Genomic DNA, 25,718 nt, shown 5'->3' with positions numbered 1-25,718 from the left:
AATGATTAGTATTTAACTCTGGATTTTATTTAATAATCAAATCTGTTTGTATCAGATCCAAAAATAGTATAATAAACATTATACTTCTCACAAAAAGCGTCGTGTTTCTTATTTTGCCATTATGAAAGTAAGACTGAAAATCTAATTTAAAATTAATTAAATTATCGTAACTGTTAATACAAAGCAAAGGTCTTTACTTTGTCGTATTTTTCAACAACAATTTAACTACTTATAAAGTATTAAATGCTTGAAGAAAATAGAGAAATATTCATTACAAATTATTGATATTTTGTATTCTAAATAATATTTTCACGAGTTCTAAAATAATATTTTTACTTTAAGACAAAAAATTTATCCTAACTACTACTAATATTAATACTACTAATATTTGCAAATGAAAGTTCCGGGAATAACAGACAAACAGAAAAATTGTTAGTAATGGTATTGCAATTATAAACTAATTACTATTCTAAATTAGGTTAATAACTATTAATCTTTATCATATCTATATTATGTATATTATTGACATAAATATCATTGATATTCAATGTTGTCTTTGATAATTGGTACCTACATTGAACTCTGTATTTCATTTGATCACTATATACTTAAAAAGTTAGGGTAGCTACCACAATATTATAATTCAAAGTAGAATATTTCAGAACAAAACAACACCCCTCTGATAAATCAATTACTAACTTTAATATTATCACGCTTCTAGCAAGATACAAAAGGGCTTACAATATATCGACCCTTTACCACCCTTTAAAGGTGCTGTAATACACGTCCCCATTTATTGATAAAATAGAATGTCAACTACCAACAACATATAGAGAGAAAAAATGAATTTTGAAGGGAATGTATTGTAACAAATTTGATGTAGCTTATATACATTTAAATAAATAAGGCAGAACTGATGATACTATACACTATGTGGGTGAAAGTCCACATTTACCTATATCTTCTAATGATGATTGATTGCTAATGAATATTAAAATTTAATGATTAAATTTCACCTAAAAGGAGTCAGCCTTAGCCGCTTGCGTTAAAAGTAATCTAAAATGTCCTCAAATTATTATAAAGTACAATAGTTTCTAATATATGCTGATCTATTTACAAAACTCTAGAGCATTGGGTTTGACATGTCAAACGTCCCGTTAGTTCCAAAGTAAAGAGATTGAGAATTGTTAAGTTGATAGTATTTGACGAGTGTTAGAGCTGCGGGATTTTCAGGCTTTTCGGCGTTGGGGAGAAGAGTAAGGGGCGTCCCTCCCCGACCCACCCGCAACGCGAATGCCGTTCTAACCATCAGTCGACGCGAAGTCTCAGTTTTATACGCTGCATCTCGACACAAAATTTCGTCATTTCTCTGATGAAATCAACTTAAATCGCGTTGAAAACAATAATTTCATAACATGAATTTTGTTATGGATAACATTGTCTGTTGTTATATATAAATTAAATAGTGAAAATGTCGAGATTAGCCTGCGTTTTACCCTTCGCCGGTTTATTATTGTTTCTGCAACGGGTTTCGGGACAAGCTTTTTCAGTTGAAAAGATCGCTGTTGGTATGTAACTAAACAATATAATACTTTGCTGTTGAAACACTTACCATAAGTAGAATATTTTCCTTTCTAATAAATAAAATATTTTTACACCTAGATAAGTTTAATAGAGATGCGATAGTGGAAAATTTTATTTTGTGGTTGTTTTTATTGCTAAATTTAATGTAAAATTATTTTGTTATTCTCGTTCTGTGGGTTTTATTTTAATGTGATAAATATCGACTTTCTCTTTCTATCATAGCAGTTGTCTCTGTTCCACAATCCTGTCGTTTGCTTACGACAATGTCATATTATACTCCCTGTACTAACTAGGGTATTTATCGAAACAGGTTTATTCTTGATTTTATCTTTTCAGTAAAGAGTTATTGCTTAATTTTAAAACAGTTGGAATCACATCACAACTCATTTTAAATACCCTTCATTTATTATAAAGGTGGGAAGCGTTATATTAATAAATCATCTTCAAAAGATGGTGAGGCATATTTGAATACTTGCAGAACCAATGAGTATAGTATCAATCAATTTTATTTGGAATTGTAGAGCACAAAGTAAGTTCAGTTATTTAATGATCGTTTTAAATCTTAAGATGAAATAAAACTAGAAGTGACTATCTAACTACTATCGAATGCCGCTACACAAAGAATCGCGATATGTTCGGATAAACTAGCGTGAAATTTAAAGTTTTTTTTCCTACTTTATTAAGCCACTTATTTATCTGTTAAGATATCTACAGTTCAGTTTAAGTTTTTCCGACTATTGTGACATGTCTGGATACTTTATGAGAGTTTGTGTGTCGGATTGAAAGTTGTTATGATTCTATAGCATGTAAGCGACTATTTATATTTACATATAGTAAAGCGATGTTAATAGTCGCACAATATAATCCATAGCAGGTCAACGAGCATCCCGTGCAGAGGAGATTGTGAGAGGGGTGCTAATGCGGATGCGGGTGGAGCGATCCCTTGTGGCTTTCCTGTATTATTTATACTATGCCGTTTATTTGTTCAAAGTTTAGAAGATAAAAATTTGATCCAAGATAGCGGAGTCCTTTGGTCCTCTGAATTGTAACAACGCAATCTAAGTCGTTACAAAATGGCGTAAGACCTCAACGTAGCTATGCGCCCGTCTATCTTAAAAGTTCAAGACGGAATCTATATTCCACCTAAATTAAATGCCTATGCATTAAGTAAACCAACACCCTCAAGCTGAAACATGATAGTAATGGTGTGCCGTAGTTTTGAAGAAACAAATGTGATGGTAACATTTTTTGAAATGAAAACTTCTTAGGCGCACTTAACACTTTATTGTGTATACATTTTTTTAGGATTGAGCTATAGCGATCAGTTCGGGTCAGCTACTCCTTAAGCCGTCGGAAGCTCCTTTTCACAGGGTGCTGGATAAGTGTGTAACTAGATAGTAAAGCGGCGCTTACGGTTGTGTAGCATTGATATAAAGGGCACCGTAGCTAAAGAAAGTCTAAGAGATTAACTCTAAAAACGCAAATTTTTTGACTTGAATCAAAAATCCTGAGCGGTATTGTATTGTAATGAACAAGGCGTATAACACCATGAGGTGAACCTCTTACTGGTTTGTTTCATTTTCTTCCTTTCCTTGAGAATAAGCCACTGGACGCGAAAACCAAGAATAATATTTATTGAATCACCATGGACAAATTGCTGCGGGTTAAGGTCAGTCTTTAATTTTCAAATATTTACAGAAGTACGCAGTAAATCCAAAAAAAATTATGCAACATATTTGAAAGTATAATAATAATAATAATATTGACACACTTTTTACACAAATAATCTTGCCCCAAATTAGGAATATATAGCCTGTGTTATGGATTGCAAGACAACGATATATAATTGACAAAATAATTTAAAATGACGTATTATATTTTCTATACATACCAAACATTATTTTAAAATAGGTACTATAATAGATGGTAGTTGTGCTAACACGTAACAAGACACATATTTGATTGCTTTCCCTAAAAAGTAGCATAAAATTTGAACATTTATATGATCTTCGCGATGTCGCGTCTGAATGACGACGCCATATTGTTTACTGATGCTATTAGGCTCAGTAAGTAGCTGAAGGGTAAAGGCGATTATAAGACCATAGACGCGCGCTAATACTACACATAATTCATGTCACCCTCAGTCGCGTTCATAGCGCAATAAGTAGAACCTTTGAGTCTTATCACAGTGCCCCCAGTGCAATCCTCACCGGCAATTGTGATAACCCTCGCGTTATATTAGAGTATGGGCATGGCATAAAACACAATTACGTGAACCGTATGTATACTCGTTAGTCCTCCACTTCTATAAGAAAAATCTTGAATTGACAAGTTTAAAACGAATCGCGACATTGGGAAGAGCTAAAGGCCGTTATCTCTGCCTAGCCAAGCGATTACAAACGATTTACATACACGACATATTTTTTTTAATAATTTTAAATAATGTTAGACATGTTATTGAAATATTTATATCTATTAATCCAGTTTTCATAATAATTTCAGAACTCTAAAATTCAGTTTAGCTTATAAAACTTGTACATAAATTATTACAAAAATACAGCTGTATTTAGTTGATAATGTAATGATAAAAATAAATACAACAGACACTTACCTCAATTCTTAAAATATTTGTGGGCATTTTGGATTGAACGCTATTTTGTGTAGAAGAATTGTGTGTGTACTTATGTAAACCTACCTTGGCTGACACCGACTCCAAAAATAACAATAATCTAAATCTATTAGAATTAGATTAATTAATTCGATTGTATTAAAATATCAGTGGGAGGTTCCGTTGCACAGGATGCCGGCTAGATTATGGGTACCACAACGGCGCCTATTTCTGCCGTGAAGCAGTAATGTGTAAGCATTACTGTGTTTCGGTCTGAAGGGCCCCGTAGCTAGTGAAATTACTGGGCAAATGAGACTTAACATCTTGTCTCAAGGTGACGAGCGCAATTGTAGTGCCGCTCAGAATTTTTGAGGGTTTCAAGAATCCTGAGCGGCACTGCATTGTAATGGGCAGGGCGTATCAATTACCATCAGCTGAACGTCCTGCTCGTCTTGTGCTTTATTTTCATTAAAAAAAAAACGCAATTATTCTCATACTTTTTAGTGCACATTATATCTATTGTTTTGAAATAGTGTTTTTAAAGTCGGTTGTTTTTTTTATTTATTTTTTTAAGCGAGAAATTGTAACAGTCAAACATACTTAGATTCGTTTTATAATACTACTTGCTAGGGAATATCTCTCAGGAGATCGTCGACCATAAAGCCTCATTTATTATCGGACTACTGGGTCGCAAAATCTCGAGTGGTTGACAATTTCGTGGTCATCTGGAAGGCAAAGCCAAATTAGCATCGCAGAAGGTGGGCGTTATAAATAAAGCATGGAAAAACTTCTAGCTGTTCCATATTTTAGCGCTCTTAAAAGCGCAGGTTATGGAGTTTTGCTATCATCTATATTGCGGCAATGGGGCAACGCTGCTGATATTAATACATTATTTGTGCTGCAGAAGAGGGCTATTCGCGCTATTTATAACTTAGGTCCTAAATAATCATTGAGAGCAAAATTCAAAGAAATTAACATCTTGACTGTTGCTTCTCAATATATTCTTGATAATGTAATGTATGTTCATAGGCACATAAGTGAATTTGCCAGAAACTGTCATAACCATAATGTTAACACCAGGAACAGACATAAACTTATGATGCCTACTACTCGGCTAAGTCAAGTTAGTAAGTCTTTTGTGGAGCGATGTATATGCTTTTACAACAAGATCCCAGAAAAAGTTCAAAACAAAAGTTATTCAAAACAATATGTTAAAAAACGTTTGTGTGGTAAAGGTTACTATGACATAAATGACTTTCTTAATGATACCACAGATTGGGAATCGAGTGTCCACCCACAGCCTATTAAATAATAAGTTTAAATGTACAATATTACTTTGTAAAAATATTTATTCGATGAAAAAAAAAACGCTGAGTTTGTTTCGCCCATTCTTCTCAGGTCTGAAGCATTCATTTTGGAATGGGTGGTAGTTTTTGACTTTCAATAAGTGATGTCACATCCTAATTTGAATAAAATATTTGAATTTGAATCTCTGGTATGGCGCCCCCTAGTATCAGCTTGAACAATTCGAGTGCGTGCAATGCAGAGTTGATCGGATTGTCAGAGTCCCACTGCTCTGTGGACGGATAGACCACTTAGCATTGCGTAGAGACGTCTGCGTCGCTTCAGAGTATGTCTCCCACCAAGTTTATAGCAGAACAATCACACTTGTTCGATCACAAACACCCTCTCTCTCTCTCACACACACATACACACCTTCTCTCCCTCTGATGCGTACACACACATATTTACCTCTATCCTTTGATTTTTATAGCTTTTTAGTCACTGTGTAAAATTGGAATCCTGGTGACTAGTATTACTAGTATTTTATTACCTACCACAGTACTACGCTGTATTGTTATAATGGTTGTGTGGTGAGAAAATAAAGTTATCATTGTTATTGAACCCAATCCGTCAGCATTTAGGTCAGTGAAGATAATTTAATAAGTTTAAATGTAAAAAAGTATAATATGTACCATTGGGCCGGGAACATAATTAAATTTACTAAATTAAATCAAAATACTAAACACTTTGAAAGACAAAATAATATATCATAGTATATTCATGTATGCATTACTGATCAGATACCAGAAACTTTTAGAACAGCAGGTTATATATTGAGGGAGACAGTCTGTAGTCCTACCAAACAATAATTATAAACTTTTCGTGTATCAAGAGTTGAAAACTTCATATTCCCCGGGGCTGTTTTTTGCGAAATTAACCGTAAGCGAATACTGCCAATAATGAGTCTGTAAACAGTACTCTGAAAAGTTTGTAATTGTACAACAGTATTTTCATACAGTTCCAAACAATATCAGCTAGATGGAAGATGCTTGCTTATTTCTCTATGGCGTTCTCGATATGATAGTTGAATGTTTAACATTATACCATATTTATTACATTCACTGTTTTCCCGATAAAAAGACTCATAAGATGAAGTGATATCTTTTGTTCATTTTATTGTTATTAGAACAGAAAACTACCATGAGCAAGCTATGAGAAAACTGCAGTCTTGTACGCAAAATGGAATTAACTTATTATACTGCGGCCACATTGTTGCGAAAACGTAATGGTCGATGACAAGTAATTTGTAATAATAACATTTGTATATAAATTCTTATTGAGTTACTTTTGTTTATTTTCCAAAAAATACTATCTCTCATGGTATGATATTTAATAGTCTTAGTACATAGTTTAGTACGCTAAGCAGAAAAAATACTTCTATAACTTTCCATTCTGACTTAAATTTTTGTATGCATATAAATTTGGGAGTAAATTATTAGTAATTTTGTCTATTGATAGTTCAGAGTCGCTACATAATAATTTTAATAACCCTTTAACAACCTTCTTCTTTAAATTTTGAAGAATTTTAGATTTAAAGAACTTATATATCAGATACAAATTTTAAAGTAGATATTTTATTGGTGTGAAATATTATCACGGAGTTATGGAGTAAGCATCAAGATATTGAATATCTTCTTTACAGCTTGAATGAAATGTAGATATTTCATATCTAATATCGCGATAAAATTTAACAGACTTATCTTTACACTGTATCTTGAACACGAGAAGAGATACTATTATTATGTTATGTGACATAGGAGAAAACGATTTAAAGTCATTTTGAAAGAATTTCTATATCTTTACATTACCTACCTAAAATACCTTCATTTTAATATCTATTGTAGAAACACTATGCGTAACGCATATGCGTTTATGGATTTTACTTATGTATGTATGTACTATTCGAAAGACATTGTCCTATCGTTTTTCTCAATGTAAATTGTTCTCATAATTAAGTGCTTAAATTTGAATTTATCTTAACTAGAGTTTGTCGAGGAAGCTTTACAATTTGCATTTACTACTTTCTACTGAAATGTTTACTCCGGTTAACTAAATATTCGGTTTGCATTTATACTCTGTATCGAGAAAAAAATAATGGAATATGTAATTGAGATAGTTAAGGTAATACGTAGTCGGAAAATATTAGTTTCAGTTCATAGTATTAAAAACTTGTATAATAAGTTTTAAAATTGTCACTCCTTATTTACTCAAGTGAAAAGATAGCTGACATGATATTCCGTTAATACGTTAGGTAATTTGTGAACAAAGATCATGTAAGATGGCGTCAAACAGGAAATAGCACAAATCTACCAAGAGTAAGTCATTGCAAATGCCAATTTGTGTTCTGCCAATGCAGGCATGCAAGTTACCAGTTGAAGGGGGAACATGTATGTATGTATGTGAGATGAATATATAGTGTTCCTTTTTCATATAACTATAGCAAACTTTATGCAGCTTTATTTATAGCAAATAAACAAGAGTAAAAGGTGACAAGCGGTATATTGCAATTATTCCATAAAAGCATTTTGTTCGAATCATCTAAATATAGCACTGATAATATGAGAAGAGCACAACACGGCGTCCCATATTTATTTTAATTTAAGTGCGATAATTTAAAACACAATCTAAACAATTTGTTATTTTCACTCAATGACTTCTGGTATTAATTATAAAAAATAAATTTGTAACCAGAATTTATGAACGATGCGGTACTAGAACTCGCGACAGCCAACCGTTCGAGTGACGCATGGATCATAAATTTTGGTATGCCTTGTTCAACTCTCAGGCTGTGGCTGCATCTACGGGATCTACTTTACAGTTGATCCTGACTGAAAACACAATATTAAAACTTAATTATGTGGCACGTATCGATTGAATAATATCTTTTTGGTTTATTTGTACTTCATTATCACCATAATATGGAATTGAAACAATCTTCCAAAATAGGTGTTAAGCACTACTAAAAATATAGATAGTCTTACATTTTATTAATATAAGTCTAAAAGTTAGTTGAAATATCTTGTAGTTGAAATTTATTTTTAGCTTGTCATCATCAATCAATCATTTCTGAATTCTATTAGCAAGCTAAAACGGAATTGAAACGGTGTTGGTATTTGACTGAGATCAGAATGTAGCTTTTTTATTAAATACCTGTCTGCGCCTTACTTTGACAAACTTGCTAGGCTACAAAAGCTGTATTGCTGTTTAACAGTGCGGAGAGTACAGTAGAATTTGTATCTGAATACAGTAAGTAGACAGGGCAAAACTGCTTAACACAAAATTAAATAGTTTGTCAAATATACTCTGTTTAAACAGAAATTATCATAAACAATTAAAAAAATATAATAATGTTGTTATAAACTTGTCGAAAGCTTGTCAACAAGAAAAAAAAGTGAACAATTAAATAAAAACGTATTGTATGCAAAGAATATTCTGCAAGTTTGTGTTTTAATGCTTACGATTATGTTTTTGAATAATGAACAATAATTGTGACGAATTATGCATTTTCCAACATAGTAATATGAGTTCTTATTATAATAGGTCGGGGAAAAAGACTATTCGAATATAGGATGTATGTAAAATTTAAATTCAATAAAATCTATTTGTATATGTCTGGTTTTGCTTAGTATCTTTCTTGCATTTATCATTTATTTTTCTTTCTGTGAATAGAAGTGAATAAAAAGGAAGAAATTGGATAAATTTTACAATTTATATCTCGAGACTTAAGGAGTATTAGATTTAAAAAACAAATTAAAAGGAAAATATTTGTTAAATATATTCCTGACCTATTATTAGCAGATATCAACCCACGAGATCAGCAATTGTTTCGCCTCTTATATTAATTATTATTATTATAAAAACATGGCACAGAAGAACTCTTAAATTGAAATTTCGGGCCATAAATTGTAATAAATAATTTCTTACTTCCCATATTGAAACAATAATACCACAGGAACAGTGAAAAATGTTTGGTATACTTTCTGATTCCTGTCAACGTGTGTGTTAAATTTAAATGTGAACAGTAGAGTACTTACTTTGGCTTGAAACCGTAAAAAACAAAGTCACATTCGCAATTACAAAACTTTCCCGTGCAGATATCGCTTACGAGGCAATCTGACAATTCAATTAATTTATGGTAATAGAATGACACTGAGTCGTCATACTCGGATATTTAATTCTCGTTATTGTAAGAGTAATGGTTGATGCATGTCTTACATTATAACCTGACCACACGCTCATGAATGTTGCAATCTATATAAGCTTCACTGGATATAAAATCTATTATAAGTGTTGATGTCTTTCAAATATTTAAGAATAATTATTACAATATAATTAACACGTTTTTAAACTTTTATCATCGCGAAACTTAAACATAGTAATTATAAAGAACTAGGCGGCAAGTGGACAGATTGATATACTATTAGTGTCAAGTGTTTCACGTTTTTCGAAATATCGGCATCAAAACAATAAAATATATATCGTGAGTATTCGTCATATTAATTATAAAATTAACTCGTTAATTACTCCTCAAGTTAATCATACATATAAATTATACTTTAATCGCGCGATAACATGCACACACTTCTTATATTCACAATTATATAATCCTAAATTTAATATTAATTAATGTTGTTTTAAATGTGAGTTAGCGGCCTATAAGTGAGACTAGCCGGCTTGAAGTGAGAGTATGTTTTAAGGCGCTACGAGATGAAGATTATCCCTTCAGCGTATCGACGCGTCTCGCTACGGAAACATGGTGTGACCGCGACGATTCACTAAGTAATCTCCGCTTGACCTCTCTACGCTGTTACACCGTTATGTGGGCTCGTTCTATGATAGTGTGTTCACAGAAATAAATGGCACGATAATAATATCACCCGGTAGTGGCTTTACTCGTAGTTTGATGGTCACTAAGTCGAAAAAGACATACATTAAAAATACATGAGAATTTTTATAAAGGCTACCTACATTCTAGTAATCACAGAAATTACATAACAATATAGTTGTATTCAGAATCACCTAACCCATTTAGGTCATTCTGAAGAATTTTTAAGTGAAAACATCTTTAGCCGCGTTGGTAGCTCTTATGGGCTCGTATCACCGACATGCTCATGACTTGCGCACGCGATAAATAAAAAATATATCTATATAGCAAGAAACTTTTTGTATGGATGAAATCTCGTGAGTTCGCTTCACCAAAATACTTATAGCAGTATATCTGTACCTATATAGCTGACGTATTGAGCAAGATTAGTGCTGTGTTTACCTTATAAGTGAAATTAAGTCGATTTAGTGTAAAGTTTTTTATTTTTTTATTAAAAACTAGCTGACCCGACAGACGTTGTTCTGTATATAATAAATAAAATAATGTGTTTATATGAATTTCTCAATAATATATCATAACATCAAAAATTACTTCGTAAAATATGCACCCTGTTGTCGCAATGAAATTGTTTCACAGCAGAACTGTCAAACGGTGCGTTAATAAATTCTCTCATAGAAATTATGTATGGACACATCAAAGGAAAAACAAATTTGTTGTTTTTATTTAATCTAGCAGCATTTTCCTACTTATTCACCTTTTAAACCTTCTCTGGACTTCCACAAATAATTCAAAACCAAAATTAGCCAAATCGGTCCAGCCGTTCTCGAGTTTTAGCGACACTAACGAACAGCAATTCATTTTTATATGTATAGATAAGTTAAAAAAAAATGATAATAATTTATTATAAAATGAAATTTCAACTTTAAGTCTAAGTTTGTACTTCTCTCAGTAGTCTCTACAACTGTCAATTTTTTTAAAGTATATTTGTATATTGTTTCTGTATATTAATCGATATATTTAAAACTCCATTCAGTAATCTGATATCGCATTAATTGTTACTGTTGCATACAGTGGACAATAATATGTCTTATATAAAAAGTGTGCCCACAATATAGTAGTACTATTATCGATTGTTAAATCCTACCTTAAACGATTGATTGGTTTTTGTGGAACGACAAAGGTACTAAGCCAATCTGCAGGTAATTCGTTTAAGGGGATTATCAGCTTCATTATACACATTTATTACTTTTAACGACGTCATGATAAATCAGTGACGTAAATCGTTACGTGAATTTGGAATTATCAGATGTGTTTGTATTCGTGCAGAATTATATGGGTATTCGTACAACACACTGACTAACACTAATCTATCAGCAGTAAAGTTTTTAGCCGAGTATAAATTAAATGGCAATTATATTCTCAAAATTGACTCCTTTAGATTTTTTTTTTTTTTTTTTGCTCCCAAGCAAGGGAATGGGCTACCCTCTGGGATAACGACGGGAGGGAGGTGGTGAATGCTCATGCATACCAACGCAGCCTAAGTCTGCGCTGGTTATGTGGGACTCACGTGAAACCTAGGTGCCTACCCACTAAACACCACCTGCAGTTGGCTTTGGGCAGGTGCCCTCTAAGCCTACATCGAAGGCGACCTTCTCATGGGGAGAGAGAGGCGCAAGCGGCACTCCCTATGGAGTTTCCGCTGGGATAATTATTTTAGATGTGATTTCTAATATACTAGATACTTCTACCGCTAATAAGTTATAGTGATTCGGTTTGAAAGAAGTGCGTGCATAAGTCATGAAGTGTCACTGTTTTGGAGCAGTGAAAAATGGGGTATACCATGCCTTAGCTTTTTTAACTGTTCTGCACAAAGACTCAAATTTTCTTTGTGATCACTCTCAAGGATCTTAATTACTTAATAAAATAAATATCCGGACGACCGAGCCTTGCTCGGATTTTTAAGAATGTACAAAACTTGAACAAAAAAAAAACTAATAGGACATCTGGATTCGAACCGGGGTCTTCTGCTTTCCGGATCACCCAATGTCCCATCTGAGCTATAATAGTCTTGTATATAGTGGCGAAATTTACCTTTGTATTCTAATGTTATTGTAGCTGTTTCTCATTAAAACATGGATAAAACCATTTTTTTTAAATTGAAACCTAGCTAGATCGATTTATCACCCCCGAAATCCCCTGCATACTTAATTTTATGAAAATCGTTGGAGCCGTTTCCGAGATTCAGATTATATATATACACAAGAATTGCTCGTTTAAAGATATAAGATTATGTAAGGTTTCTTAGCACCGTCTAGATGAAAATAACTAAACAGTTGTTTTTATTTACCACCATGCACTATTTCTGTTTCGGTTTATAGGGCACCTTAGTTCATAAAATATTGTACCAAGGTCAAATTCGTTCGTTCTTTGTCTCCTGTATGAATGTTTTGCAAGCCAATCTCAGAAACAGTTAACTGCAAGCACTCCGTAAAATTTTGAGTTTATTTCGATTACAATTAGCTCCCAAACAAAATAATTATGTTATGGATGATATGCTTACATACACATAGCAAATATAATGAGAAACTTATGAAAATGAAGCAGGCACACTTAAAATGTTAATAACTTCCATAAACGGTGAACAAATATTCAATTTGGACAAAGACACGGGACACATTCCTAAAATAGTTATTTCTAATAAGCAGTAAGTAAATAGTTTGTACATTATTTATACCATTTAAAAATAGCAAAGCCACATTATTAGAAGAAAGATAACTTAAATGTGCAACCTCCTTTGCAATGGAGGTTGGCAGAACTCCAGCTTGCTTGTACCTATATGCTCTACATAATTAACATTAAGGGGTAAAATCCTTGAGGAATATATACCTTGATATATTGAACTAAACTTATCTTGAGTTGCAGAGTATATTATAGTGTTTAAAAATGTTTATTTTAGGTCTATTGGGTTATATACATATTTTATACATAATATTTAAGTGTTATATTTCAATAGGAGCAACAATGGTTTTTGGTTTTGGTAATAGGAGGTGGTTTTTGACATAGACGGAATTGAATGAAATCTAATCTATCTATATATATATATATATATATATATATATATAAATGAATTGCTGTTCGTTAGTCTCGCTAAAACTCGAGAACGGCTGGACCGATTTGGCTAATTTTGGTCTTGAATTATTTGGGGAAGTCCAGAGATATTTTTAAATAAATAGGAAAATGCTGCTTAATTAAATTAAAACAACAAATTTGTTTTCCTTTGATGTGTCCATACATAATTTCTATGAGAGAATTTATTGACGCACCGTTTGACAGTTCTGCTGTGAAACAATTTCATTACGACAGCAGGGTGCATATTTTATAAAGTTATTGTTGATGTTATGATATATTATTGACAAATTCATATAAAAACATTATTTTATTTATTATATACAGAACAACGTCTGTCGGGTCAGCTAGTGAAATATAAAAATTAATATATATCTATGACGTTGTACACATGAACATCATAGTGTACCACATTATAGTATCATATAATTAAGTACATTATGTATATTTTTCTAAAAATATATATATTTAAACTTACAAATAATGAAGTTTTGATTATTTTTCTTACCACATACAATTCAAAAAATTCGAATAATCATTTTTTTACAGTTTTAAGAAATAGAAATATATTTAGTTGTCGGGAGCGACAATAACATAAAACAAAGCAACAATACTTGGTAAGCATCATAAAGCTACATCAGTTCGTAAAAGGGTTATGAGATGGGGAGAAGAACTGATAAGAAACTCCCAGCCCATCTTTTAAATCATATAACAACTTGGACTACTCAATACACTATTACACAAATTTAGGTGGCATGCGCAAAACCAGACAAGAACCAGGCATCATTATCCTCTATATAATGTTATATATCATAGTAAGCATTCTTTGTCAAAGGTAGCTTTAAGTTGACACATCAATCGGAAATCTTAAGGAATGTCTGTATTTTTATGGGAGACGAAGACAAGCGAGTTATGGATAATGTAATTGGAAGAAATCACCGTCGCTTAAACTCACCCGCAACATCAGAGTTTTATGCGCTTTTTTACAGGTAACCAGATCATTCCAAACTGGAAACAAGGAAGCTCATTCCATAGTTTGCATGTATGTGGCAGAAAGTTGATGATTATGATATTTTTTTTGTAGCGATAAGAGTTGTTGGGGAAATAAGACGACACTGATTAGAGCAAACAGTTTTTTCTTTCATCCCCGTTTAGATATTTTTCCTGAAAACTGCACTATGGAAGATGGTGATGTAGGTGAGTCGGTGGCGTACACTGGAATTCTAGTTTTAGTAGTTTCTTAATTACTACGCATTTTCTTAAAAATAAACGGCAAAGTGAGGTAACTGAGACTGATTGACACATGGTAATTAAATATAAAATGTTGTGTTGAAATGTAAAGACTGCTCCACTACTGTAAGGCGCCTGCCTTATTCACAAAAGAAAAATTATTTTAATTTTGTCGCAAACTTCTTCTTAGTCGTTCAACTCGTGATTATGATAATCAAGTGTATGAAATTGATTTATATCTCTAATAAATATAATTGATTTTAAATCACGTATTATAATAATAATATTTATTAGTATATTTGGGTAATCCTTCAATTTCATGGAAACACTGTTCGACACATCTGTATTGGTTTTCCTACTTTAGATGCTTAACTTTAATAAGTCTCAGATAAGTGGAAATGAGTTCTCGTATTTTTATATTGAAGGAAGGTCGGATCTGGCTAAATATAGCTCAAGGTTTACGAGGCTAGCGCTTCCAAAACAAGGAGTACTTGGATTGCCTATACATTGAGTTGCTCAATGATCAACATCATGGTCTATCGTCTAGCAAGCTTCTGGCATACCTGCTACATGGCAGTGATTTTAAATAGTATGGGAGATTTCCTGTATGTTTTATGTTTTCATTCTATGAGTATCCAAGTCTTTATTTGTTTAGAATGGGGGGACGAATGAGTTTGATGGTAACTTTACAGTAATAATAGTATAGGTGCGCATCACAATACTCTTGATGGTCTTTTGGCTACAATTTTTTTTGTAAATACCCGTTTCATATCAACCTAGAAATTTATCGATGGTTGGATTTTGTTGCCATTTTGTAATGATCTCCCTCCAACACCGTTTCTGCTATATGTTACACTTCCAAGTTTTGAGAATACTCATAACTGAAAGGCTGGCAACGTATCTCTTAACCCTGGTGTTGCGGATACCCAGTGGCTGTTGCCTCTCTACTTCCCATCACGTGAGGCTTTTGTTCCTTTACCCCCTGTTATATAAACAAAACCAATCTCGTGTTGAATGTCTCCATCTGTTGTCTATTTAAAGTACTGGAAATACTGAACGCCTTACCTCCCATGTAATGGATCTTATTGATTGCGAAATCTGGTAAAACCAAAGACTTAAAATATACTACACATATTAACTAGTCGTTTAACATTCAATATACTAAAGATCTAATGACAAGCGTAGCTGACTTATTACAACTTGTCAATCGAATTCGGTTACAGTACCAACAGGTTCGCTTTCCTTATCTATCTATTATATCTAGGCTAGAGATGTTCTTCTCACATACTTGCTCCAATGCTTCACCAAATATTAAAATACTTTTTTTTTTCTGGAATAGGAGGACAAACGAGCTTACGGGTCACCTGGTGTTAAGTGATCACCGCCGCCCACACTCTCTTGCAACACCAGAGGAATCACAGGAGCGTTACCGGCCTTTACGGAAGGTGTACGCGCTTTTCTCGAAAGTACCCATGTCGTATCGTCCCGGAAACACCGCACAAGGAAGCTCATTTCACAGCTTCGTAGTGCGAGGAAGAAAGCTCCTTGAAAACCGCACTGTGGAGGACCGCCACATATCCAGATGGTGAAGATGATATCGTAACTTGTGGCGTGTCGTGCGAAGGTGAAATTTGGCGGCAGGAATCAGGTTGAACAGCTCTTCGGAACACTCCCCGTGATAAATGCGGTAGAAGACACACAATGAAGCGACGTCTCTACGCAACGCCAAGTGATCCAGCCGTTCACAGAGCGCTAAGTCCCCTACAATTCGAGCTGCTCTGCGTTGCACGCGGTCAATTGGATCGAGCTGATACTGGGGTGCGCCAGACCAGAGATGACAGCAATACTCCATGTGTGGCCGGACCTGCGCTTTGTAGAGCGCTAGTATGTGGGCCGGCTTGAAGTATTGCCGTGCTCTATTAATGACGACCACCACGCTCTATTAATGATGTTTCTTTGAAGCCAATTTGGCTTTGCCTTCCAGATGACCATGAAATTGGCAATCGCCCGAGATTTCGAGACCCAGTATTCCTATACTAGGCGAGGCTTTGAGGGAAGTGTTGTCGAAGAGCGGTGATACGACAAATAGGTTTTTTTTAGTGGTAAACGCGCAAACTTGAGTCTTCTGGGGGTTAAATTGGACAAGGTTCAACTTACCCCATTCCGCGACCTTCTCGAGAGAGGACTCGATAGAAGACACAAGTTACTCCCAGCACTGCTCGACGTTTTCCCGAGAGAGACCTGCATGGCCCGTGTATACGGCATCACCAGTGCTGTCGTCTGCATAGCAATGCATGTTGGCGGTGTCCAACATATCATTGATATGCAGAAGAAGCAGCGTGGGAGATAGCACATAGCCTTGGGGCACTCCAGCGTTCACGGGCTTGGGATTCGAGCAATAACCGTCGACAACGACGCCCAGTGAGGAAGCTGGAGGTCCACTTGCATAAGCTCTCGGGAAGCCCAAATGATGGAAGTTTTGGGAGGAGCGCCTTGTGCCATACACGATCAAGGGCCTTCGCTATATGCAGACCAACCGCTAGGCCTTCCCCCTTGTTTCAATAGCCGCCGCCCGCCTATGTGTTAGGTATACCAGAAGATCGCCAGTCGACCGACCATGGTGAAAGCCGTACTGCCGGTCGTTGATCAACTGGTGACCCTCAAGGTATGCCAAGAGCTGGCGGTTAATTATGCTCTCCATGATTTTGGAGAGTAGGGAGGTAATAGCAATAGGCCTGTAGTTTGCCGGATCCGAACTGTCCTTTTTTTGGGATCGGATGGACAAGGGCTGACTTCCATGACTCAGGGACTACGCCTTTTGAATAAGAGGCCGGAATAAACGCGATAGCACCGGTGTCAACTCAGGGGCACACGTACTAAGCACAATTGGAGAAATGCCATCTGGCCCGCTCGACTTCCTGACATCCAACGGAAACAGAGCTCGCCTAACAGTCTTCTGTCGGAACTGTACTTCAGGCATGGAGCTCTGACACGGCGGTATGGTCGGCGGTGTTTTTCCGTGTTCGTCAAGAGTCGAGTTGGAGGCAAAAAGAGTGCACAGGAGATCGGCTTTCTCTTTTGCCGTATGGGCCAGGGTGTCATTCCTCATGTGCAATGGCGGCATGGACGGCTGGTTTAAGTTACCAAGAGCAGCTTTCGACAACGACCAGAACTTGCGTGTTTCGCGCCAATTTTGACGACGTGCTTCGATTTCGCACGGGCGATTTGCCGCTTAAAAAATCTGGAGGCACAGTTATGTTTCCTCTTCAGAACTTTGCAGTTCAGATCCTTTGAGTCCAGCGCCGCAACTCAAGTTCGGTACGCCTGTTTTTTGCAGTCAGATGCTGCTTTAACTGACGCATCGAACCAGGGCTGTGATCTGCCACCGATCGGTACTACAGAGCTTGGTATAAAAATATCCATGCCCTGCAGTATCACATCGGCTACTGCAACGGCGCAGGCACTAGGATCATCCGAAGGGAAACAAACCCTGCCCCAAGGGTAGGATGCAAAAAAGGAACGCATCCTATCCCAATCTGCTGACTTGTAGTGCCAAACGCGGCGGGTCGCTGGTGGTCTGCGACGTTGGCGTCGGATAGGCACTACACTCCTGACCAGGCAATGGTCGGACGTTCCCAGAGGGGTGCCGACAGAGACCTGGTAAGCATCGGGATGTGTAGTCAGCAGAAGATCTAATAAAGACGGCATGTGGCTATCCACATCCGGGAGCCGCGTTGGCGGCTCAACCAATTGGGACAGACCATACGCCAATGCAAAATTATGCACAGATCACCCTGCGTAGTCTGTAGTTCGTGATCCAAGCCATTCGGCATTCTGCCCGTTGAAATCACCCAAGACTACGATTTGAGCGGAGGGGATCAGAGCAAGCACATCATCAAAGGCCGCTTGGACGCAGCCCATGAGGTGATCCGTTTCTGCGTTACCACTATGGGACCTGTATTCTCTTAGTATTTCGAGTGATTGCGTACCACGTTTAACTGGAAAGTAAAAAAATGGCGTTTAATAAACTGAGTGACGTATAACCATACTATACATAAAATTTAAGATTATCATCATCCTCATTTTAATTTCCGACCATCGTCGTAGCTTGTAGGCCAGAAATACTCACAATTTTATAATGTTGCAAGGGAAAATGGTCGACAAAGATTATTATTTATTAAAATAGTTGTATTTATTGATAGGTTGGGAGAAATGTAATGATAGGTACAACATAAATCCTGTTATTTGTAATTCATTTAACTTGACATTCATTTATTACTGAAACCATTTCAGTGATAATTTTGATTAGTTTGTTGTAGTGATTCAATCAACTCTTAATTTACTATAGAATTCGTTTCCGTTCCTGTTAAGGATAAAATATGTTATCCTATAATACGTGTTTCATAATTCCCATTGAAAAAGAAAATATTTTTAACCCAATAGCTATCCAAACTATTATTAACCATCACGTCAATAAATCTGAATTTTATGGATTATTTTAACTGAATATATATTATTATAATTACTAACTATTTTTGCTTATTTTGATATTATTTAAAAAGGCTTACAAACTCGATAGAAAGAAATTAATCCTTACTACAGTTACTCACTATACTCAAGAAACAAAGTAGTTAATTAAATAACTCAATCACTGTTTAGTATTCGGACTATATGATATTGTGTAATATTTCCATTTAGCTTGGCTCAATTAAACTCTTTATGAACTGTATTGTCTTCGGTTTTATGAGGACAGAAGATGTTGAATCGCGAAGGCTACCTTACACCCGAAATGCAACACAGACGTCCTTAAACTGCTTCTGTTACTTCAGAAGACTCAAGAAACTTTAAACAAGAAAAATTTCTCTATCTTTTTATCTTTATTTAAAATAAGTTTTTATCATTACTGAAAGTTATATGTTATAAAGTTTTCGAAAGTAAATAAATTTATGGATATATAAACTACAATACAACTATACATCTACCCCCGTCCATCACATTTATTTGCATCACGCAAGTTGGATGTCGATGTGACATTTGATATTAATATTGCCCAAATAATTACAGTAATATGATTCCAGTATTTTGATCAAAGCTGTTTCCCGCATGAAATTGTAAACTAGTTGCAATAATTACCTATTATTTCGGCAATGACAGTGGAAAATTCAACACATTTAGAAATTTATTTGTCTTTATCGCCTATAAATATTGAACAACGACATGAGCGTAACATAAATTTCACTAAACTGTAAAATTAATAAATTTTAGTGGTCAATTTCACAAATAGTACAAACTAAAATCAGCCAGAGAGTTGGTTTTGATAATTGTTGTTATGTCGAATCGTTATATGTTAATTACACCTAGAATGTAATGATTAGAAGAACAATGTTTATTTTAAGTGTATTTTAATCAAAAGTAAAAAGAGCAACCCTTTCAAAATCAATGTGATTTTACAAGCCTTAAAGATAATAAAGTTTGGTACTAATTCAAGCATCAAATACAACTATAAATAAAAGCTTTCTTTCGATAGTCTGATATAAAATGAAACGTAATAAATACCCATAGGCCTTAAATAAAGTCTCGTAATATTAAAAATGGAAAAAATCCTCTAGTGGTCAATATGAGGTTTATTATTACTATTTAGGATTTAATATTATGTCAATGTCTTAATACTCGGGATTGTGTAAGTTTTGGCAAAGTGTAATTTCACACAGAGTAAAAATGCAGGAAGCTAATACGTATAACAATGTAATATTGATTAAATTTCAATAGATAATTGTTTAAGTTAATAAGTAACGGTGTCAAACAAGACGAGAATGACAGATGATTTTATGAGTCATGTTTGTGTCATGAATAAAAGAACCTCATAAACATTATAACACCTCTTTAAATTGATATAATTGTAGGCTTTGTTTTGTAGCTTATGAGCTCTAGATATATGATATTAATATAGTTCATAAGCTAGTTCAAGTTGGCGTAAATTCGTTTTTTAACTTATAATTATTGTTTTTGTTAATACGGCTTTATATGTAGTGCAATAGTGGGCGTTCCATAAAAGTGATAATAACAAAATCGAGGGTGAAGTTTGGAGCTACGTATTTATCATCCAAACACAAAAATTTTAATTACTATTCTACAGTGAAATAACAAATGAAGTGATAGCTATAAGTGAGGACTGTAAAGTGTGAGTCAAATGGGAAAGGAGAGACCAATTTATTTAGTATATCACTGGATCACACATATTTCGCGATTTTTTTGTAATTCTAAGCGAAATGTGTGCCTTGGAGAACCTACGTTGCTTGTTTGTTCACTGTCAGCTCTCGTTTAGATTAATTGATTTATACTTGACCAAATACAGAGGATTTAATTAATTATTTAGCTTTAAAATGTAGACTTCAAATGCGCGATATAAAGCAATAGTAAGGTTTATACCGATATATTATGGTATTTTATGTGGTACATGATGGATCAAAAAACGTGATTTGCCATGGGTTGCGATATGCACGTGCGTTTTTTGACGTAGTTATACAACACGTTGCATACAATATTATTTCTACGACTAAATAATTTTAAACGAAACAAAAATTAAAGAAGCAAATTTCACAAGTTTTCGAATTCCTGCTGAAATGGGCGGAAAATATTTTGTTTACATAGGTACTTTTATTTACTTCAAGGAATTGTAAAGGTACAACTAAAAAGCCGTTTTAAGATAATGTTAAACATGAGTAAGTATTGATAGATAGGAGAAATATAGCATGTAATAACTACTCAATTTATTACGTGCATTCACTATCAGAATCTAAAAGAGTAATTTGTTTTACTTCTGATCCAAGGTTATCGCCCTCTTAAAAAATATTTTAAAATATTTAGTTTACATAAATAAAAATTTTAATGGTATTTTCCGTAATCTAATGTATTGTAATATGCTCACGTACCAATGGATAACTTTTCATTTAGCTCTTTGTCAAAAATAAATCACACTTTTCCAAAAGAAAATGATATTGAGAGCTATGAATGCTCTTGGATCGATTTTAAATGGCGTTCTCTTACTAAAATAAAAAAAAAAAAATGAAAAATATTGACTTAGATTAGAAGATGCTGACACAAGAATATTAAAAGACAAAAAATGGATAGAGGCAGCATGTAGCGCGTGTACTTTTCTGCACAGATTTGTGAGGATTTTCTCTCGGAGATAGTTTTTCATTGGGGATTGGATGCCGTCGCTGAAATAGCTTGCGTGACGATTTATTCGTCTATTAACTTTAATGGGCCAAAATGGCAAAAAAGCAGTCAACTATTCTGAAGAGCGGTCGGCAAGATCTTGAAAAACATATAATAGATAAGAAAGATGGAATGAAAATTAATGAAATTATTTAGCTTACAGTTGGGGCATAGTGCTTGATGGAATATTCAATTTCATATGATTCAATTCCGTTGATTTTCGAGCGATTTAGGCGCACGAATTTTTCGCGTCCGAAAGTGTATTCGTGCATGTTAATTTACGTGTAGCAAAAGAATGCTTATAGTTAGGATTTTATTTATTTGAAAGCTATTAAAACAAGCTATAAGGCTTGCACATTTTTTATATTGTGTTTTATTTTATTTTACACATAAGACACAGAGTTGAAATACGTTATGTTATATTTAAGAATAAATAAGTATTTTCAACGAAAAATATTAGTTGTAGTTATTAGTGTGTGGTTTTATAATCATCTTTATATGTTCTTTCTAAAACAAAACTAAAATATGTATATATTAGCTTTCATTTAAATAATATAAGGTATTCATTCAGAAAGGCTCCCTTGACCTTGATCAACCTTGAAGTGCGAGATCGCTTGTGTATGATATAAAATATAACTATGCTATACTAGGACAAAATAACTACAAAAATATTGTTAACAATAATTTTTTAAGTAAATTAATATATTCCAAAATAAGTAAACAATAAAAGAGACAAGGGAAACAACGCTTCAAAATCCTTATGAAATTTGAATGAACGCTATTTCAAGTCGAATGTATATCAGCAAATACTATATTAAATACTATTATAATTATGCTAATGTCTTGCAAATATAGTCTAGATATACCATATAAATAGCAACTTATCAAATATTGGGACAAACATGGAAAAAAAAACAATAATTCTACGCATTCACTATCACGTCTGTGGCCGATAAAGACTGAAGTCCCCGCGCCCTTTTCCGTTAACTTTTATATGCCAACATCCCACTGTCTTTGTACAGAATTTAGTGGACTTATATTCTATTTAAAGTTCAAAGAATATAAAATAGCAATTCCTATTAACTTAAGCTGAGAAATCGATTGACGTCGCGTAGATTTCTTCGTTGATCCATACGTACTAGCGGAGACTCATTGAGTTTTATCAAAGACACCAAGTGCTTACAATAACTATGTTACAAATATACGCTGAATATTTTGTACCTACATGAACCACATATTCGCTCAAAACACAGATGCAAGCCGTCTTATTTTACGTCATTATTTTTAAAACAATCCATTTTTCCACGTGACAAGAAAAAAAAATAACGGTTTGCAATCAGGGAGTGCTGGTAAATGTAAAATCTTGCACATTATTGTTGTGCAATTTTGTATATTATGGAATGGTAAGGGAATAATTTCGGACGAATCGCTTAATTTATCAGTATAAAAGTACTAGAGTATTTATGTGGTTAAATACAACATTAATTTATTTCGCTATCTTTCACAAAAATGACAATTTATATTACATAAAAAATTTAACACTTGAAGACTATTGCAATAAATTTATTTTACATTAAAAAGTTAATCTCTTAGAAAAATCAACTTTCATCCATAACTTCAACGGCTGTCTTACGAATTTTCGAATAGGTCACGTCTCCTGACGCGAGTTTTACATTTTATACCCATACCAAGAAAAGTATTCAACGTCGCTACAGATATTTTCACTTCAAAAAAGTTTTTTTTTAACTGTAAATAATAATAAATAAATAATAGTTTATGAAATTATACACTATTTTTATATTAGTAGTTTAGAGTAGTCTGACCATAAATATTTTTACAATTTAAAAACTAAAAATGTTTAATAATTAATTTTGGAATGCGTTTATCACGTTAGTACGTTGATCATTTCGTGCCATTTGTTTTTTTAAGTTTAATATTTAATCACAATAATGGAATAACACACATTACAATAATAACAGAAGCGCTAAGATTCCTTTGCATTAAATGGATATGGATTCATTGGTTATATTATTTAAGATACTTCGAAAGCTTTTTTCGCAAGAAATTAAGATGCACTGCACCTTTTTCACCTATTATAAAAGAAGAGCTACAGATTTGTACTATCTTCAAAATACAGAACAAGCCCTATATGAATCCTTACAGTTGTATAGATTGACTCGATCATTTTGATCGCTAGCTGTCCGGTTACGCGGGTGAAAATGTAGCCAAAATGTATCAAGACACTGTACAAGATCGTGTTTAGAAAATATACTTTGATCTTTTCAGTAAGTAAACAAACCCCATTTGTCGTATCACTGCTCTTCGCACACAACACACTTCCCTTAAAGCCTTTCCTAGTATCGAAATACTGGTCAGGCGGGTCTCGAAATCTCGAGCGATTGCCAATTCCGTGACCATCAGGAGGGCAAAGCCAAATTGGCTTCGAAAAAGCTGGGCGTCTTAATAGAGCACGGCAATACTTCCGGCCCACATTCTAGCGTTCTACAAAGTGCAGGTCCGTTCACACATGGAGTATTGCTGTCACCTCTGTTTTGGCGCACCCCAGTATCAGCTCGATCCATTTGACCGCGTGTAACGCAGAGCAGCTCGAATTGTCGGGGACCCAGTGCTCTGTGAACGGCTGGATCACTTGGTGTTGCGAAGAGACGTTACTTCATTGTGTGTCTTCTACCGCATTTATCACGGGGAGTGTTTTGAAGAGTTGTTTTACCAGATTCCTGCCGCCGAATTCCACATTTGCATGAAACGCAACAAGTTAGGATATCATCCCCACCATTTGGATGTGTGGCGGTCCTCCACAGGTCCTCCACAGTTTTCAAGGAGATTTCCTCCACGTAGTACAAAGCTGTGGAAAGAGCTTTCTTGTGCGGTATTTATGGGACGATACTACATGGGTACATTCAAAAAAATCGCGTACACCTTTCTTAAAGGACAACCCGGCAACGCTTCTGTGATTTCTCTGGTGTTGCAGGAGAATGTGGGCGGTGGTGATCACTTAACACCTGTACGCACATTGTCCTCCTATTCCGTGAAAAAATATAAGTCAACATTCTGGACTATTAAAGAGCTGAGGACTGTTCCTTAAGTCCAGATCTGAACTTCTTGGATAACAAATAATGGTTTGTTTTTGAAGAAACGTAGTCTAAGCTACACTCCGACATAGATCCCCTTGAGATATCAATAGATGCGTGACTAGACTATACATTAAAAGTCTGCACAAAGCCAAAGGTAGCCAATTTAACTATTTTTTATTTATTACATTATTAGCTTTTTTGCGCGACTTCGTCCGCGTCGAGAAGTTACTTTGAGCAGAATTTTTTATTTTTTAGAAAACTTTGCCAATGCATAATGCAAACTGCTCCGGATAATTACTTATTTTAATACATTTTTATTCCTTGTTGACACATAAAGATTTTACAGGTTTAATAGCTGTAAGCCCGCCACCATTGGAAACAATATATTTTTCTTAATTTACTCCTATAGCTTCAAAGCGTTATATTTTTGTACCAAATATAATCAAAATCGAATTTGGCGTGAAAGCGTGACTTCGTATGGGCCATATGAACTTATATTATTTATATTTCCCTATTTCATCTCCATACAGGCCGAAATTTTATAAAATGCTAGAACTTCAATACACTCCCCCATCCCCTAGTTAAACCCCTCCATTTATTTTTTCGCAAGAAAAGATAGCTTAAGCCCTTTTTCAAACTCTTTTTTTTTATGGAGTAGGAGGACAAACGAGCGTACGGGTCACCTGGT

At 34.4% G+C, this 25,718-nt stretch overlaps 1 protein-coding gene across 2 annotated transcripts in view; it reads left to right on the top strand.

Annotated features, from left to right (window-relative positions):
• The first annotated feature begins 1,334 nt into the window (after positions 1 to 1,334).
• The window catches only part of LOC126978681 (glutamate receptor 1-like), a 136,917-nt gene continuing 112,533 nt past the window's right edge, over positions 1,335 to 25,718 (top strand). For both annotated transcript variants that reach the window (XM_050827680.1, XM_050827679.1), the window contains exon 1: positions 1,335 to 1,568. In XM_050827680.1, the coding sequence (XP_050683637.1) occupies positions 1,472 to 1,568 (97 nt within the window). In that variant the 5' untranslated portion in view covers positions 1,335 to 1,471. The remainder of the gene's footprint in view (positions 1,569 to 25,718) is intronic.

The sequence above is a fragment of the Leptidea sinapis genome, chromosome Z (genome assembly GCF_905404315.1).
Source record: "Leptidea sinapis chromosome Z, ilLepSina1.1, whole genome shotgun sequence".
Classification (NCBI taxonomy): domain Eukaryota; kingdom Metazoa; phylum Arthropoda; class Insecta; order Lepidoptera; family Pieridae; genus Leptidea; species Leptidea sinapis.
The sequence above is the reverse complement of the archived record's forward strand: the minus strand, read 5'-3'. Positions and strand labels throughout refer to the sequence as shown.